Genomic DNA, 19,809 nt, shown 5'->3' on the forward strand with positions numbered 1-19,809 from the left:
TATCCATGTTCTCCAGGGATGCTGAATTACTCCAGCACTTTGTAACCTTTTGTGTATTAACTAGCATCTGCAGTTCTTTGTTTCCACATAAAATGGATACATCATTCCATCAGTCTGCTCACCCAAATGATTTCGCTGCTTTATATTGAAGATACAAAGTGCATTTCCCAGTTTCATTTTGTACTTATAGTAGTGTAGCCCCAGTTTAACAGCGAAGTGTACTCCAATAAATATCAACCGTAACGATGTGTGGCACTTCATCAGCAGCGGTGCGAAAGTAAAACCTGGACAATTAATTTAGGAAACAAGTCCGGCTACCAATCTGCAGGGCGCTGTGCATTTCCTACCAAATTTGGGGAAGAGGGGGAGGAGAGGCATGAAACCACTCCGGGGGAACACGTCCGCGAGCCCGTGACCACAAAACCAGCCAATCGGGTGGCGTAGAGCCGCCGTTGCTGGGTGAAACAGACCAATCCGGAGGGGAGCAGGGCGGGCCGACCACGTCCTATCACGACCGCGCGCATCACTCGCCGGGGGAGGAGACAGCACTCGCCGGGGGAGGAGACAGGCGGGCGGGCGGCGGCGCGCATGCGCGCAGCGGGGCCGGAGAACATAAAGTTGTCGAGGTGAGAGCGCTGGTGCGCGTCGGCGCGGATAGCAGGCATCGCCTTTGTGCGCTTCACGGGCCTGCTAACATGACAGAGCCGCAGTCGGCCCTCCTACTCCGCAGGCAACTGGCAGGTGAGATGTTGGCGGCGCCCTTTCCCCGTGTCGGCGAGCGCCCGCTAACCTTCCTCTCCTTAAAAGATTGTGGCGATGGTCGTACGTTGCACAACATCGGCCATCGCGCCAACTTCCCTCCCCCTCCCCGCCTGCAGCTGCAGTAAAGGCCTTGTGTGGAATCGCCGCCCGCCTCGGAGGCCCTGCTGTCTGGGGAGATGTTGGTCCTCAACTTCTGTTGAAGCCAGAGGCCTGGTCCTTTGTGCGCCCGTCGTTTTTCTCTTCCGCGGCTGATCGTCTTCTGCTTCCAGTCCTCACCCCTCCCCCCCCTCCCCTTCCCCCCCTCCCTCCCCCCCCTCCCCTTCCCCCCCCCTCCCTCCCTCCCTCCCTTCCCCCTCCCCCCCTCCCTTCTCCCCTCCCCCCCTCCCTTCCCCCCTCCCCCCCTCCCTCCCTTCCCCCCCTCCCTCCCCTCCCCCCTCCCTCCCCTCCCCCCTTCCCCCCCTTCCCCCCTCCCTTCCCCCTCCCCCCCTCCCTTCCCCCTCCCCCGCTCCCTTCCCCCTCCCCCGGCACACATGGACCGGCTCTGCCGCCCGCTCATGCGCACGGCGCCAAGCGTGTCAGGTAGCAGCAAGACTGGAGACTGCGCCTCGACTCTTGGCTTGTGTTAAAGGAGCAGCTTTGCTGCTTCCAATGCCCAAAATGAATCGCACATGTACAGCAATACATCAGGTATTTTGGCATTCAAGCCATATCGTGATCACTTGTTCTTGCGAAAGAGTACTTTTTTTATTGCTCTTGCAAAATATTTAACAAAGCTAAAAGTTGTCATGTAAAAGAAAACCAGCCGAAGCTAGAAATCTGATGTAAAATGCTGGAATTGGTTAATGTAGGTTAATTGGCTGGGTAAATGTAAAAATTGTCCCTAGTGGGTGTAGGATAGTGTTAATGTACGGGGATCGCTGGGCCGAACGGACTTGGAGGGCCGAAAAGGCCTGTTTCCGGCTGTATATATATGATATGATATATTTATTTATCTCTGTCCTGCTCGGAGTGTTTCCAGTAGTTCCTGATTTTTGTTTCATTAGTTGCATGGTTGTAGTGACAGAACAGATTTGTTTGTTTGTGGAAGGGATATCTCCATTGAGAGAGTATGGGAGGGTAAGTGGGGGGAAGCGAATAATACGAATGTTTGAAGTTTTCTATCCATCCAGGATGAGTTGCATTCTGTTCCTTTATAACATGTTAGTAGAGCATTGGCAGCTCTCCTTTATTAGTGTCATTGCAAAGACGACTTGGTTTAAAGTTTCAAATGTGTGTGGTAGTTTAACATTTTGTCCAGCATTGTAATCGGGTCTTGGAGAGTTAGAAATCAAAACGAGGGGAGGGTTTATTAGAAAATGGATAGGATTTTATTTTATGGAGGACATGGCTGAGATACTAGATCAGAATCAAAAACTGTTGGATATGCTTCATAAAATATCTTAATACAATAACAATATTCTGTCAATGGCACAGTAAAGGAAGGCATTAATATTTTTGGACAAGATCCAAACAAGCATTATTTTAAAATACTTAAGTAGGCACTATAGGATCAAATATGGATGTTGAAGAAGCGTATATTCAAGAACCAAAAGGAATTACAAAATGCAACTATTGTAGTCTGATTTGTGAGGTATGCACAGGTGTAAAACCAACCAAGACTTCCCAATGCTTAATCCATGTTCCATCTATGTTCTTATTGAAGCAAAACTAAGCTGTTAAGCAGTTTTGCTCCAATGAACAAAAGGGCCAGCAGGTTAAGACTCTTAAGACTGGGATGAAGAACTTGGGGAATTCTCTACCTCAAAGTGCTGTGGAGGTCAAGTTGCTGAATATCTATGTAAGAAGGAATAGGTAAATTAGCTGATGTGAGGGGATGTAAAATAGCAAAAGATTGTATACGTAAAGAGCCAAATGGCCCTATCATGCTATTTTTCTGAAAGCCCATGGGCTGGGGGATGTCAAAAGAGCGAGGGTGATAATCCTGAAAGAGGGCAAAACAATGAATATTGCGGGTTTGTTTAAAACCTCTCTCGATCACTTTGATGTAACTAATGAACTGGCTATCTAAACCAAGCCTAATGAGGCACAACTGTCATGTGGCAAATAAAAGGAATTGTTTTTTAAATGAAAAGTGGGACGTTAATAAAAAGTATACAACCAAATTAGAAGAGATTTCCCCCAAGGAATTGTATTGTGGAACCTATTGGTTTGGTTGAAAGATTGTATCCATGTTTATTAATAATGTACTTGGGTGGCATTGTATGTAGTATAGTAGTGAGCCAATAAAAACATTAGTCTGATTAGAAGCAGATTAACAAGAGCAGGTTAATCTGCACCTGCTCTGCTGCAAATGTGATTGACTCTGATTCAATCTTCGCCTCAACAACACTTTCTTTCTCTTTCCATACCGCAATGGTCCAGTACCATATGTCTGAATGGATTAAGTGACCCCACACTCAGATCTCTGGGTTGGAGAATTGCCGTTGGATCTGAAAATTGCCTTGAATGGGTACCCTAAATTCAGGAAATCTCAATGAGGTGAAGTAGTCTGTCACTACTTTTCCCCATTTAACATTTTTCTATCTGCTAAGTTGAAAAGTTACTTAACCAGTCAGAATCTCTTTGCAGGCTCTTTATGTCCTCCATACTGTGTGCTAACATTTTTTTCTTTTGTAGATGTGCATTTGGCCCCTTCATCTTGGTTATTAATAGATCATAAGTCATTGAGCTTTGGAATCTCATTAATTTACTAAACCAAAAGTTGCCCATTTATCTTCACCCTGTTTCAGTCCATGTCAATATATTAATCATAGCCCTGAGTGTTCTTGCCTTGTATTTCAAAGGAACATTAATGAATTAAATGTTCTGGCAAAAATTGCCAGATGGCCTTGTATCCAAATGCATTTGGTTGCTAGTAAGTTCGGGAACTGTGATGAAATCATAAATTTAGGAGTTGCAGGTACATAAATTAAAACGTGGATTTGTTTAAATAAAAATTACAAAGAGCCAATGAAATGTTGACGATTGACACAAGGACGACATTAAAAAGGGCAGCAGGTCATCTGTAGATTGAGGTTTGGTTCAAGTCTTTCTGTTTTGCAAGAACAATGGAGATAATGCATTGATGTGGAGTGGGTAAAGTATGGTTGATTGCTTATTCATCCAATAGTGATGAACTAAAAAAGTTAAAGCTTCAATTCAACCTCACAATTTAACTTGCTTGGTTAAAAGACTGAGATGTTTAAGGTCGTGGGGATTTCTGCTGGAGGCAGTGGTGGGAGAAGCGATGAAGAGTTTATAACAGTAACAGCAAAAAAAAAAATACACCAGGATCTGTCAAAGATTGTCAAAAAACATTGCCTAGAGGCCAATACAAAAGAGAACCTTTTCCCTAAAAAGTAGTTTTGTTAAGGTAGATTTATATTATGAAAAATGAGATGAAATTGACATCTGATTGAATGGGGCTCCAAGGGTTTAGTGGCCAACTGTGTTCATGTGTACTCATTTTGTTAGGGGCTGGTCAAAGGTGAAACTTTCAGTCCAGGTAGTGCACTTAATTTTCATCCACTGCAAGGATACTACATAAATATTTTTGGTAAAGGAGGAATTTTGCTTGTTAATTTTTGTCTACTGAAAGTTTGTGAATCGCAAATTATGACCAGTCAAATTTCCTGTTGCTGCTGTAGGTAGTCCAGAGTAGATCAGCCATAATATGAATTGTGAGATAAGCTTGAATGGCCATGAGACCTTTTTTGTTAATGCGTTGAAGTCAGTCCATGATGATTCAATCATACAGGCTGTCATACATGTCTGACTTATTGACACCGCTACATACGAACATAATATTAAATTCATAATTCTGGTGTGTACATATGTTCACTCCAAAGGGCAAAACTGGTTTTGTCTCTCAGTTTTTCATAATTGTTCTTTCTCATCAGTCATATTCTGTTCAGGCCATTCAATACACTTTTACAGAGGTGTGGTTATCGTATACGTGTGGGTGCACTTTCTGACTAACTGACAAAGTCGTCTAATGGGCATCTGTAAAAACGAAGCCTGTTTGCTACCCAGGGACAGCCTGCAAAACCACTTGACTGGGATTTTACTAGTGTTCAGCAAACAAATCTTTTTAAACAATTTTTTGTGTGATATGTGATTACTTTTTGTTTTGATGCAGTACAAGATGGGCTAATGGGATTTTGTGAAGCTTCCAGACATTTTCTCCTTTCAGTGAAATTGGTTGGCATGTCAATGTATTTCTTTTTTGATCCACATAGAACAAGGATATTTCTCCTTGCTCCCTTGTTCCAATTGGGTTGTGGTGGATAAGAAGCACAATTGACATTGGATGTGCTGGATATCATTGAGGCTTTAATTAAAGTTCCTGTTCTGCTGTGCTAGCCACATAATAATGTTCCCTGTCCCCACAATTGAATAGCCAGCCAATATTTTGTCTGGGCTCAGATTGAAGGCCAGCCAAGTGGGTGTGTTATTAGATGGCATTTGGAACGTTCAAAAATATGTGTTCATACACATTGTACAAGAATAGCACAGCCTAGAAATTTACCACTATTACATGTAGTCATGATGGAAAGCAATAAATGCTTAGTTTTGTACATTCCACATATACAGTGCCCTCCATAATGTTTGGGACAAAGACCCATCATTTATCTATTTGCCTCTGTACTCCACAATTTGAGTTTTGTAATAGAAAAAAAATCACATGTGGCACATTGTCAGATTTTATTAAAGGCCATTTTTACACATTTTGGATTCATCATGTAGAAATTACAGCTGTGTTTATACATAGTCCCCCCCATTTCAAGGCACCATAATGTTTGGGACACATGGCTTCACAGGTGTTTGTAAAAGTTTCCAAAGGTGATGGAAAGACTGGAGGAAAGACTAGGTGCTGAGAGCTCTTATACCTGCATTAAGGAGGCAATTAATTACAAATGTATTTAATTGCCTCCTTAATGCAGGTATGAGATCTCTCAGCACCCAGTCTTTCCTCCAGCCTTTCCATCTCCTTTGGAAACTTTAATTGCTGTTTATCAACATGAGGACCAAAGTTGTGCCAATGTAAGCCAAAGAAGCCATTATGAGACTGTGAAACAAGAATAAAACTGTTGGAGACATCAGTCGAACTTTAGGCTTACCAAAATCAACTGTTTGGAACATCATTAAGAAGAAAGAGCACTGGTGAGCTTACTAATTGCAAAGGGACTGGCAGGCCAAGGAAGACCTCCACAGCTGATGACAGAAGAATTCTCTCTATAATAAAGAAAAATTCCCAAACACCTGTCTGACAGATCAGAAACAATCTTCAGGAGTCAGGTGTGGATTTGTCAATGACCACTGTCTGCAGAAGACTTCATGAACAGAAATAGAGGCTACACTGCAAGATGCAGACCACTGGTTCACTGCAAAAATAGGATGGCCAGATTACAGTTTGCCAAGAAGTACTTAAAAGAGCAACCACAGTTCTGGAAAAAGGTCTTGTGGACAGATGAGATGACGATTAACTTGTATCAGAGTGATGGCAAAAGTAAAGTATGGAGGAGAGAAGGAACTGCCCAAGAACCAAAGCATACCACCTCATCTGTGAAACACAGTGGTGGGGGTGTTATGGCCTGGGCAAGTTACTGTCTCACTTATCTTCATTGATGATTCAACTGCTGATGGTAGTAGCATAATGAATTCTGAATGGATGTATAGCCACATCCTATCTGCTTAAGTTCAAACAAATGCCTCAAAACTCATTGGTTGGCAGTTCATTCTACAGCAAGACAATGATCCCAAACATACTGCTAAAGCACCAAAGGAGTTTTTCAAAGCTAAAAGATTGCCAATTCTTGATTGGCCAAGTCAATCACCTGATCTGAACCCAATTGCACATGCCTTTTATATGCTGGAGAAAACTGAAGGGGACTACCCCCCAAAGCAAGCATCAACTAAAGATGGCTGCAATACAGGCCTGGCAGAGCATCATCGGTGAAGACACCCAGCAACTGATGATGTCCATGAATTGCAGACTTCAAGCAGTCATTGCATGCAAAGGATATGCAACAAAATACTAAACATGACTACTTTCATTTACATGACCTTGCTGTATCCCAAACATTATGAGGCCCTTAAATTGGGGGACTATGTATAAACGCTAATTTCTACATGGTGAAACCAAAATGTATAAAAATGGTCTATTAAAATCTGACTCTGCACTTTAGCCACGTGTGATTTTTTTTTTCTCTATTACAAATCTCAAATTGTGAAGTACAGAGGCAAATAAATAAATGATGGGTCTTTGTCTTAAACATTATGGAGGGCACTGTATAACAAAGGCAATAATATATGGTCGTAGTTTTAGCAAATGTATTTTGTCTTGCCGAATATTTGGTTCGCTGTGTAACTTGGTGCAGGAATCCAGAAAAGTGTCCAGAACTCACTTTGTTTCAAAAGTGCTGCGACTGCAAGCTGCTTTTTTGGTTGCTTGTCTTTTAAATACTACACAAACTGTTGGACTGGATGAATTTCAAATCCCTCGTGAAGTATAAATTAGCAAGTGAAATTGTGATGAAATGTTAGCTAGTGGCAAGCTAAGACTAAATGTCGTTTGAGCCTGTGTACTTGCTTAATTGTCACCTGTATTTAGATTAGAGTTTTCCAGAAGGTTCTCTGCATTGTTGATTACCAGCCACAAAGATAATCGAAAATTGCCATATGCAGGCTCCACCCTTTGGAGTAATTGAAGGCTGTCTTTACCCATGATTTTACTGCTTTAAAAAAAAAAGTTGCTTTGTTAAAAGGCCCAAGGGATGGGGCAAAATTACCTCATCTTTGTAGACACAAAATGCTGTTGTAACTCAGGCAGCATCTATGGAGAGAAGGAATGGGTGACGTTTCGAGTCGAGGCCCTTCAGACACAAAACGTTACCCATTCCTTTCCAGATATGCTGCCTGTCCTGCTGGGTTACTCCAGCTTTTTATGTCTATCTTGAGCATACAGTTGTTGGATCTATTCAACTTTGTTGCTTGGGTGGCTATAATTCCATTCCATTCCATCCTCTCCACCAGTGTAATGTATATCCCTGCCTGAGTCCTATTTTCTAGTGGACTCGCTGAGTTACTCCAGCATTTTGTGTCTATCTTCGGTGAAATTCAGCATCTGTTCCTTCCTACACATGTCATTGTATCCTGTATGGAGAAAAATTGAGCAGGAATCTGTCTTTGTGTTGCAATATACCTTTTGCTAGCCATGCATTCATGCAATACAAGGCCCACACTTCGAGAGCTTGGATCAAAATTGACCACTCTTCTCAAAAGGAAAGATTGTGAGGCAAAAACCAATATAATAACTTGGATGGTATTGAAAATGTAAATGTTGAGATTAAGCGTTGCAAAAATGCATATTTTAAAACCCTGCAATTTGCAACGATTGATAGCTTTGCAATGGATTGTCTATGTGACCCATTGCTGAATTGATATATTTAGCAGCTGTTGGTTCTTGATATAGTTTGTCTGCAGTTAAGCCTCAAGTGTCTGTATAGCATGACCAGTTAAGACCTAGTAGATACTGAATAATGGATTTTTACATTCATAGACACTCTCAATTTGAATGTATGCATTTTAATCTTTTAATCTGCCAGAATTGTTTTGGTTGATCCTTAATTTCTTGGTAACTTGTAATTTCTTAGTTGGCTTCTACTCGCTAATTTTGTGCACAATGATGGAGTTAAACACTAGAAGCTAAATTAATTGTAATGTCTCAAGAAGGTTCTCGACCTAAAACATCACACATTCCTGTGATGCTGGAATCAGAGATGCTGCCTGTCCCGCTGAGTTACTCCAGCATTTTGTGTGTACCTTCGTAATGAAATTATTTGTTTTCTTCATAACCCTGGGCTGTGACAAAATGCTTAATAGAGGAATAATTGAAATGCAATGAAGGTTACTGTAAAAACAAACAGTAGCCAATTTATGCACAAAAAACTCAATGACCTTGGAAAGAACATCAACGTTTTAACAAAGATGTGGATTGAGGATAAATATTAAGTAGGTCTCTGGGAATAACCCCCTGATCATCTTAATGTTGCATTTATATTTTGTATTTGCATAACAATAGGCATTCTCATTTTAACATTGTGCGTTGGAACTCCGAGCCTAGTTTGATCAAGAAAAGACATAATGCTGGAGTAACTCAGTGGGTCTGGCAAAATATCTGGAGTACATGGGTGATGTTTTGGGTTGGGGCCCTTCAGGCTAAAGTGCTGGGTTCCCAACCTGAAACATCACCTGTCCATGTTCTCCAGAAATTCTGCCTGATCACTCCAGCACTTTTTTCTGTAAACTAGCATCTGCAGGTCATGTGTCTCCTAGCACATTCCTAAGCATTGCATATGGCAGACAGAACTAAAATTCGTAATAATCACACTTGCATTGATTCAATTTGGTGCTCGTGTCTCTGGAATAGAAATTAAATGGCATTCTGACTCTGCATCATTTGTTTCCTGTTAACAAATGCAGATGTGGAATTTTGGAGTAGAAAATAGCATTTTAAAAAGGTAGTCAATTTGGCTTGCAGCTGCATATCCAAAATTTCCTTTGAAAGCTGCTATTGAAGATCTATGATAGACACAAATGCTGGAGCAACTCAGCAGGACAGGCAGCATCTCTAGAGAGAAGGAATAGGTGACATTTCAGGTCAAGGCCCTTCTTCAGACTGATCCGAAGGGTCGCGACCTGAAATGTCACCCATTCCTTCTCTCCAGAGATGCTGCCTGTCCTGTTGATTTACTCCAGCATTTTGTGTCTATCGTCTGTTTGCATTTTGTGTCTATCGTCTGTTTAAACCAGCATCTGCAGTTCCTTGGGAAGGAGGACACAAAATGCTGGAGTAACTTAGTGGGTCAGGCAGCATCTCGGGAGAGAAGGAATGGGTGACTTTGGGTCAAGACCCTTCTTCCTTCCTACACATATTGAAGATCTATTGTCCTTTCAGGTAGTGTTTTAGTTTCCCCCAGATCTTTTCTGTAGTTCAGAACTGCACAGCCTCAAACAAAATCCTTTGTGGTTTTTAGTTTCTTTCAGATGAGTATGACGTAGAATTTATAAAGCAGTAAATGTTCAGTTTATTCATCATACTTCATATTTAACCAAATTTATAATTCCTGTGAGGCTAAATACATTCACTTAGTTGTTCCCATGAGGAGTGACCACTATTTTTCAGCTAAACTGGTATCAATTTTCAGCTATGATGCATTGCTTCAATACCTCTTCAGTTACTTGTTCCAAAGACTCTGTTCCTGTTTAGAAATTGCTTCCAATATCTGTCTGAATCTCTTGAAATGCAATAGGACATTTCTCACTTGTCTAGATGCAAGCACCTCTGAAACACCATCCTTCAGTAGTACCCAATATTCCACCTTAAACACTTGTAAGGATGGAAGCAGAGAAATAAATAATGATGACTAATGTCAAAACAACTTGTCTGTTAAAACCTGGTCTGAAGGAAATATGCTGATTTGGATGGTCTGGTCTTTGACTTCCCTATCTGTGTCTATCAAATTGAGTCTCTTAAATTCCACAAATCTTAATCTGGAAATGTGGCTTTTTTTTCCTGGCTTTATGACCTTGCTTTGACATTGTAATTAATCTCGTATTGCAGTTATTTGCATGCCAACTTGCTTTGCTGTAGTGTCTCCAAGGTTCTGATCATTTGGTAAAGTGGATAGCCTAACCTTAGAAATGAAGTTGAACGACCATTTAAAATATATATATTTTTTCAGGCTTTTGGCTTTAAAAACGGCTCGACTAGTGAATTTAACACATTTGGAATTTTAGTGCTGCATTCGTGATTTTGGGACTGCAAGTTTTACAGTTCATTTTGATTCTACTGTACAATTTTTATAAAAACAAATTTTCCTCGGAATCAGATTAGTTTAAAGGGGGTACGAGAATCAGGACCTCGGTATGTTGAGGGGAGCATGTGAATTATCACCTGGTTAACTCAATGTCACACCATTGGTCCTACAAATAGTCTGTAGCATGTTATTGGTTTTACTGCGATTGGATCCTGATGTGATGTGGTTTTTGCTGACTACACTTGGAGCATTTGTTCCTGATTTTGTAGCTTATGGTTCTGATCCTTGAGCATTTGTGATTTAAACCCCCTGTACCATTGTTTTCACTTCATCTGCTGAATTCCTGCAAGGAATTGATTATTGAGCATTGTTTTGTATTGGGAATATGAATGAGAATGGCACCACAGCATTTTATCATCACCATTCCACAGCTGCTGGGTGGTCAGGGGCCAGTTAAAATTAACTGCAGTGAAAAAAACTTCACGGCTGACAATGAATCCAGTAGATTGGGGCACTCATTATTTAAAATTACCATAACATTGCTTTATATATGAAACTCTTCAAAATGAGTTTTTATAGTTGGTAGAAGTGGTGTTCATTGGTTTTGCTCGAAAATTTGTTCTTCAGAATGTTCTAATGCTTGCTAACGAATCTTTGTTTTCCACAGAACAACCAATTGCAGAGCAACATGTTCGTTGTTCAATGAACAAGGGAATTGTCAACTGCAGTTAATTATGGGAAAGGAAAAAAATGTTTATATGGTACCTCCAAAACAAAAGAAGGGTTTATATGTGGTAAAATAAACTCCCTTTTATTCTGCCACAAATATTGTGGTATAATCTATGGTATTTAAAAAAAAATTAAACACCATTTTTTAATTTATGAATTTACTATATGCTATCTATGACACTTTGGGAAATACTTTGCAGTTCCAAACAATTTTTTAAAATGCATAAACCAAATGCAAGACATTAAGTCCATACATTGGTACCCGTCATGGGTGAATGCATGTTGTTAGTACAGCACTAGAGCTCCCACATATATCACATGAAATGACAATAGAGCTATTCAATCAGCTGTTTCCACCTTGGATGCAGAATTTTGGGAATCGTGCATGAAGATACTGTGGCGGCTCCCAAGGGTCGGGCCATACCACTACCGACCCCTCGGCACGGAAATGGACCAGTCCAGGGGGGCGGTCCGGTACTACATATATAAGGACAAGGTTTTGGGCGCGAAGCCATTCCGGCAGACTCGACCCGTCTGATAACCGTGTAATAAACCATAACGCCCCCAAAATACCCGGCTCCTTGCCTTTATTTCGGGCCTCTCTCGACGCGCCACAATACCAGCGTCCTTTTGCATTCCCTCAGTCTGCAATCTTTATATGCTTAAAGATTTTTATGTGCCACATTATTTTACAATGTTGCAATTGCATTTTACAGATTGCTTTTGAAGCTCATGGCAGAGTGATAACATAGATTATAGTCCATAAAAAACAAATGTTGGGGAAACTTGGCAAGCCAGAGAGCATCTATGGAGAGAACTGGAGTTTATTTTGAGTTGATGACATTGGATTTCCAATGTAACAAAGGGCCACATCTGTAGCTTTGCCATTTTTGATTACATTATACCAATGAAAATGGAACATAAAGTGGGTATGCTTGAGATTAAAACATCTGGTGTATGTTAACTTTATATAACACAAAATGCTGGAGTAACTCAGCAGGTCAGGCAGCATCTAGGAGAGAAGGAATGGGTGACGTTTTGGGTCGAGACCCCACATCAGTCTGAAGAAGGGTCTCGACCCGAAACGTCACCCATTCCTTCTCTCCTAGATGCTGCCTGACCTGAGTTACTCCAGCATTTTGTGATACCTTTGATTTGTACCAGCATCTGCAGTTATTTTTCTACTTAACTTTATATAAAACTCTTCCATTCCTTGACAGTGGAGACCTGCATAGTTGCCATCTCTGGTATTTGGGTATTTTTCAAGAATTGTATTTTCCCCAAGACTGAAATAACCAAGAGGTACAAATAATTTGTACGTTGATGTAACTGTAACTAGATTTTAGTGATTGCAGCTGGAAAGCAGTATCTATAATACAGTACAGAAATTGGTCCTTTTGCCCAGTATCTGTACCAAGCATAATGCCAAATAAAATGCCTCCTGCATTTAATCCATTCCTATCAAAAAGCCTTTTAAACGTGGCTATCGTACCTGCACACATGTGTAGGGAATTAAATTCCCAAATCATGCATCTCCTTTAAACATTTTTTTATTCACAAAATGCTGGAGTAACTCAGCAGGTCAGGCAGCATCTCGGGAGAGAAGGAATGGGTGACGTTTCGGGTCGAGACCCTTCTTCATCTCCTTTAAACAGTTCCCCTCACCTTAAAGATATCCCCTGTAGTATTTAACATTTGTATTTAATATTTAACAGTAGTCTTTGGCTCAAATTATCACTTATTTGTCCAGTTTTATTTCTACCTCCTAGATTTTGCAGGATGAAGCGATCCTATAGCTGAAATTTATATAATTTTGGATTGAATGACACCAAATAAATGAAACTGGGAGGTGGAGTCCAAAGAAAGTTGTCAAAATTGTGCCATAAAGCTAGTGTTAAAGCTCAGCGCTTTTGATCCCACCTAATATGTGAGAAATACAATGTGTCAAACTATAATGCGGTTGTAAAGGTTATCGTTCTCCATTTCATGGCACTTGTAACCATTGTATGTGACGGGTAATACCTTGGTACAATATTTGTAAATCTGAAATAAAAATGAAAGTCAAAGCCAGCAAGTCTGAAGTGAGAAAGTTAACATTTCAGGTTGAAAACTGAATGATTTCTGATGTGAAACATCAGCTGACAGCCTCTGTGCAGACACTATCTGACTTGCTGAGCACTTTCTGACACCAGCCAACTGCCAAACGAGTTGTAGTCAAGTGGTCATTGCCTAAAGTGCAGGTAGAGAGTATATGGTGACCATCGGGAAAAGGTCTAAGTTGAGAGTGCAAGAATCCCCTGCAGTCATTCCACTCCAAAATGGGTATACCATTTTGGGTACCACCAGCAGGGATGACTCATCGTGGAAGAGCTGCAGCAGCCAGCTCTGTGGCACAGTGGGGAGGGGTAAAGTCAGGCAGGGCAATAGTGGTAGACTCTTTAGTTAGGGGGGCAGAGGAGATTCTGTGGCAGCAAATGAGACTTCGGGATGGTGTGTTACATCCCTGGAGCCAGGGTCCTGGATGTCTTGGAGTAGCTGTAGATCATTTAAGGGGGAGCTGCCAGAAGTTGCACAAATTGGTAGAAATGACATGGGAAGGAAAAGGGATGGCATCCTGCAGAGAGAATACAGTGAGTCAAGCAAAATATTGAAAAACAGACCTTGAGGGTAGTAATCTTCAGATTCCTCCCCGTGCCAGTGAAGGTAGGAAAGGGAAGATGGAACAGATGAATGCTTGGCACCGCTGGAGGTAGGATTTTGGGTTTTCTGGACCATTGAGAGGGTTAGAGGGCTTGTTCACTGAGGCAATATGGGTAGACTTAAAAAATAAAGGTGAAATTACCATATGCCCCCCGCCCCCCCCCCCCCCCCCCCAATAATGGGCTTGCAGTGAGAAAATAGCATTTTCCTTTTTGCTGCGGTATTTCAACATTTTCCTTCTAGGAATCATCTTGTGTGTGGGAAAAATTGGACATTGTTATTCGAGGATGAGGTGTGAAAAATCAGTGGAAATATTGAATGGTTACCCCCTCATCTATTGGGTTAATTAAGAATCTATGAACAATTCTCTGCTTTACGTCTGAAACTCCAGTCTGGCATTGAGTTCTGTCCATCAGCAGGCTGACTATACTGGTATTGATCCTGTATAATTGCCTAAAATATTTAGTAACGTGGATTTGGGTATCCTTACAAATCTGAACTTTTGAAAAGGAGTGAACAAGGGAATTTGATGTTATTTATAGGGACTGCTAGAAGGCATTTGATGGCATTCTTCCTAACTTAAGTTGAGCCTTGTGAATTGAAGTATTGACCTTGCTAGGAAACTAGCTTAGTGCACCCAGATGTGAAAATATTGATGGATCTGACATATGTCTATGTTTTATAAATGACTTTGATAATGGCTAAGAAAATCACATCCAAAGTTGCTAATTATGCCAAGAGCGACTTTACCAAAACTGGTCCAAAAGTAACCTGGAGTAAACTGGGAATTGGTGCACATTCTTGTTAAATGTCATGGATAGATCCAGAAAATGGCCAAATAAAAGCTAATGGCATAATGTACTAAGAATTGGAGTATAAGGGAATCTAGAAATCAACTATACTGAGCTCAAGACCAAAGATACTAGAGGAACAAGATAGACCACTCGATCCTAAAAACCGTAGTGCGTCACGACGCCATTTTAGTGGGCAGAAACGTTTTAAAAGAAAAATAACAAAAATCTGTGAATTGCTTGATTAGATATGTTCTGCATTTTAATGGTATCATCACATATACTGTTCCCCCAAAACATTGATTACACTGCGAGAGGCACAACGAACGGCGGGTTTTACCTACTAAAATGGCTCCTTTGCGTACTACACTTCAGTATAGGCGATTTCAATGGAGTGGTCCATCTTGTTCCTCTAGTATCTTTGTTCAAGACTTCACCTGGGTCATTAATATTCCAAGCTCTGCACTTTGAAATGTACATTGTCCTTGGGTGCATAAAAAACTTGTAGAATGCTACCTGGATTCTTCTGTTGGCATTATAATGAGAAATTAATGTGCTATATTCCTTGGAATTTGAGTAATTGTAGGTTCAAGATATTAGAGGCCTACAGAATGTCTCTATTAGCCCACTTCTAGTGATTGGAGCAAAGGGTGTACAGATATATATCTGGGCCTTTTCAACTGGATTTAGAAATATTAAAATATTATTAGTCTGTTGGTAGACATTCTGATGCTTGCAAATCAGCAAATTTTAAACCTAAAAGTTTTCTGTTGACCTGAAGCTGATTGGAGATTATGGCAAAGAAACAGATGTAAGGTTACAGATGATTTCATGGAATTTCAGAGCAGGCTCTGGACTAATTGGCTGCTTATGTAACTTTTGTGACATTTCCATTTTGAAGTAAAAATAGCACTGGTGCAAATGCGTTTAGGTATAATGATTTCTGCCATGTACTAAAGTTTATTTTTGTATGCTTTGTTCTGTATCTCAATTACACAAAAATAGTTTGATTGGTAATGTGGATAAAGACTTCTTAGCGAATGGTGGTGGGTAGAATATCATATGCAGTTTGAAAAACTGTTCAGCTGGAAACTAGAGCATGAAACCTGTAGGTAAATTAGATCAAAGCGATGCCAGTAGATAAACAATGAGAAGCAACCTTTTAAAAAACTTCTCGGCAAGTGTGCATTCCATTCTGCAATAAGTAATTTCATAGCTAAATGAGGATTGAATCATTCATTTATTTATGTAGCTGAACAGGAAGCCTTAGTAGTTTTGCAATTGATCATTCTAAATTTTAGTTTAATGTAGACAGGCCCTTCAGCCCACAGTCTGCACCGACCAATGATCCCCACACTTTAACGTTATCCTACACACGCTAGGGGCAATTAACAATTATATCAAGCCAATTAACCTACAAACCTGTATGTCTTTGAAATGTGTGAAGAAACCGAAGATCTCTGAGAAAACCCACCCGTTCATAGGCAGAACGTGCAAACTCCGTACAGACAACACCTGCAGTCGGGATCAAACCCCGATCTCCGGTGCTGTAAGACAGCAACTCTACCGCTGCGCCACCTATCTTGGATGACAATTTCTAAAACTTCTAAAATTACAGTTACGGTAGAGGGAAGAGTGCCGTGGAGGAAATTGGAACTTATGAGAAGTAGCAAAAAAAGTGGTCAGAAAGGAAATTTCTAAAATTTATTGAATATAAATGAACCCCTAAACTCTAGAATTGCCCCAGCAGATTGGAACAAGGCAAATGTAAGAAAATTAAAAGCTAATTCATTAAAATAATTACTACTCAAAGGGGTGAGGAGAGGATACAACTATAAACCAATTTTCCTGGAACCTGTTGTCAAAATATTACAGGAATCCAAGGACATGGTAACACATTTGGAAAACCATTGGGCTGCCAGTTTTCCCTTCCTGTTGACTAAGTAAGAGGAGGCAGTGGTAGGGAGAAGTGATGAAAGTATGTTTGAACAGGTTGGTTGTTACTGCAAGGCAAATGCAGGAGAGCTTAAATGTAATATTTATAAATTTGCAAATTAGTAAGTAGCCTGCAAGCTTTACAGAAAATAATGTCCAGAGTTGCATGGAATGCAGTGGCATGGATAATGGAAGATGAAAACCAGTAGAACAGGTTATTTCTAAGATCTGAAGCTTGATATTAGAGCAACTGCAGTGAACAGACATTTACCTATTCACAGTTTGTGTTTTTTGCTGCAATCCATGCAATTATCAGCAACCTTCGATGAAAAGGCAAACTAGATGACAGAATGATGCTTTGAGGGGTGTGCGAAGGAGTGTAGCTTGTGAGCAAGAAAATGGCAGATAAAATAGTTTTATGGTCCTTCCTGCAAATTGCACAACTGCTGTTTTAATCATCGAGAACCTCATAAATGTTGGCATGCAGAAAGCTCCTGGGTATGCTGCTGCTCCATAAGCAGGATGTAAACATACAGGTAAAAATAGGAAATTGTGACTGTGCTCTGTATAAAAATAAAACCAGCCCTAAGCTTGAAGATGTTACTTTGACACCTAACCGAAACCAACCATGGTCAGGTAGCCAGACTATATTGGGAAAAGCTCGTTGAGGTTCCATCAGATTGGTCGCAATGGGCATTATGCCAGTGGTAGGGTTGTGTCAATTGTCTGCTTCCTTTAAATTTACAGCTTGGTTAAGTGTTCTACGGGCTTCCATTACTGTGTTTCGTCCTGACTAGCCAGTGTTCAATGCTCCCTGTGTATAGCATAAATACCCAACAGCAATAGGAAAATATTTGTTGATTTAGAAAGATAACAGCTGAAGATTTTGTTTGAATCCCAATTCTTAGTTAGACTCCCATTTGTTTAGACTCGGGCAGCCATGCTGTAATAAGAAGACGTATGATAAGCTGTCATGGTCACAAGTAGTCTTATTGAAATTGTTCAAGCCTTTGAGACCATTTAAAGAAATGCACATCATTTTGAAGGATATTCTTGAATAAAAACTAAATTTGTTTTTCCACACTTGTGACGTGCACATGAAGGACTGAATAGTTGCCTGTGGCAGCTCCAAAGCAATCTCATTTTTCTTTATTTGACTTGCATGCCCATCAACACTTCTCACATTCCCCAAACATGCTTGCTGCCAGCAGTAGTTGCCACTTTACCTACCAGCCAGCATACCTTTTTGGGATTTGAGAGGAAACCAGATCTGGGGAACCCATGTAGTTAATAGACAATAGGTGCAGGAGTAGGCCATTCAGCCCTTCGAGCCAGCACCACCATTCAATGCGATCATGGCTGATCACTCTCAATCAGTACCCCGTTCCTGCCTTCTCCCCATACCCCCTCACTCCGCTATCCTTAAGAGCTCTATCCAGCTCTCTCTTGAAAGCATCCAACGAACTGGCCTCCACTGCCTTCTGAGGCAGAGAATTCCACACCTTCACCACTCTCTGGCTGAAAAAGTTCTTCCTCATCTCCGTTCTAAATGGCCTACCCCTTATTCTTAAACTGTGGCCCCTTGTTCTGGACTCCCCCAACATTGGGAACATGTTTCCTGGCTCTAATGTGTCCAATCCCCTAATTATCTTATATGTTTCAATAAGATCCCCCCTCATACTTCTAAATTCCAGTGTATACAAGCCTAATTGCTCCAGCCTTTCAACATACGACAGTCCCGCCATTCCAGGAATTAACCTAGTGAACCTACGCTACACGCCCTCAATAGCAAGAATATCCTTCCTCAAATTTGGAGACCAAAACTGCACACAGTACTCCAGGTGCGGTCTCACCAGGGCCCGGTACAACTGTAGAAGGACCTCTTTGCTCCTATACTCAACTCCTCTTGTTATGAAGGCCAACATTCCATTGGCTTTCTTCACTGCCTGCTGTACCTGCATGCTTCCTTTCAGTGACTGATGCACTAGGACACCCAGATCTCGTTGAACATCCCCTCTTCCTAACTTGACACCATTCAGATAATAATCTGCCTTTCTATTCTTACTTCCAAAGTGAATAACCTCACACTTATCTACATTATACTGCATTTGCCATGTATCCGCCCACTCACACAACCTGTCCAAGTCACCCTGCAGCCTTATTGCATCTTCCTCACAATTCACACTACCCCCCAGCTTGAAGTGAATTGTAATATTGGACATGTACATGGATAAGAAAGACAGAAGGATATGGGCCAAACTCAGGCAGGTGGGTCTAGTGTATACAGGGCATGTTGGTCAGCATAGGCAAATTGGGCCAAAGGACTTGTTTTCACGCCATGTGACTCTTGCTCTGCAGACGCATTCTCCTTATTTTCCTGGAATGAAATGTTTTAGAGCAGAAGGATTGTCTTCAAAAAGTAATATTGTGTACAAGATTGAAATAGAGGGGACATTTCCCAGTACAAGAGTACTGAATTAGCGAACATGCAATTCAAGCTGAGATGATTCAACACTGACAGTTACAGAATATGGGGAATGGACAGGAAGTGAGTTTAAGGCATGTAAGAATTTGTTCAAAAACTGGGGTATAGAATACATCAGCTGGGGCATGTTACAAGAGTAGGATGCACCTGAATTGTGTAATTGTTGCAGAATTGTTGTATAATTGCAAAAGTATGCAATTGTGCTGGAGAGGGGGCAGAAGAGATTTGCCATTTGGATTGGATGAATTTGTAAGGAGAAAATGGATACCCTGGGTTTGTTTTTTCCCTTGGACAGAGGAGGCTGAGGAGTATTTTGATGTAGGTACAAAACTGAGGGGCATAAATCAGGTGGTCTTTCTTTCATGGTGATCATGTCTAAAATACAAGCATATTGGTATAAACTGAGTGGTGGAAGATTCAGAGGGGTTCTGAATGAGAATGAAGATTGGTGCTGGAATAACTCGGCAGGTCAGGCAGCATCTCTGAAGATCCTTCAGGCGGGGGGGGGGGGGGGGGGGGGGGGAGAAAACTGGAAGAGGAGCAAAAC

At 41.0% G+C, this 19,809-nt stretch overlaps 1 protein-coding gene across 1 annotated transcript in view; it reads left to right on the plus strand.

The window, feature by feature from the left end:
- Positions 1-567: 567 nt before the first annotated feature.
- The window catches only part of ube2g1a (ubiquitin-conjugating enzyme E2G 1a (UBC7 homolog, yeast)), a 30,713-nt gene continuing 11,471 nt past the window's right edge, over positions 568-19,809 (plus strand). Inside the window, exon 1 of the mRNA XM_078422473.1 lies at positions 568-741. Coding sequence (XP_078278599.1) covers positions 696-741 — 46 coding nt within the window. The 5' untranslated portion in view covers positions 568-695. The remainder of the gene's footprint in view (positions 742-19,809) is intronic.

This window comes from Rhinoraja longicauda, chromosome 26, assembly GCF_053455715.1.
Source record: "Rhinoraja longicauda isolate Sanriku21f chromosome 26, sRhiLon1.1, whole genome shotgun sequence".
NCBI lineage: Eukaryota > Metazoa > Chordata > Chondrichthyes > Rajiformes > Arhynchobatidae > Rhinoraja > Rhinoraja longicauda.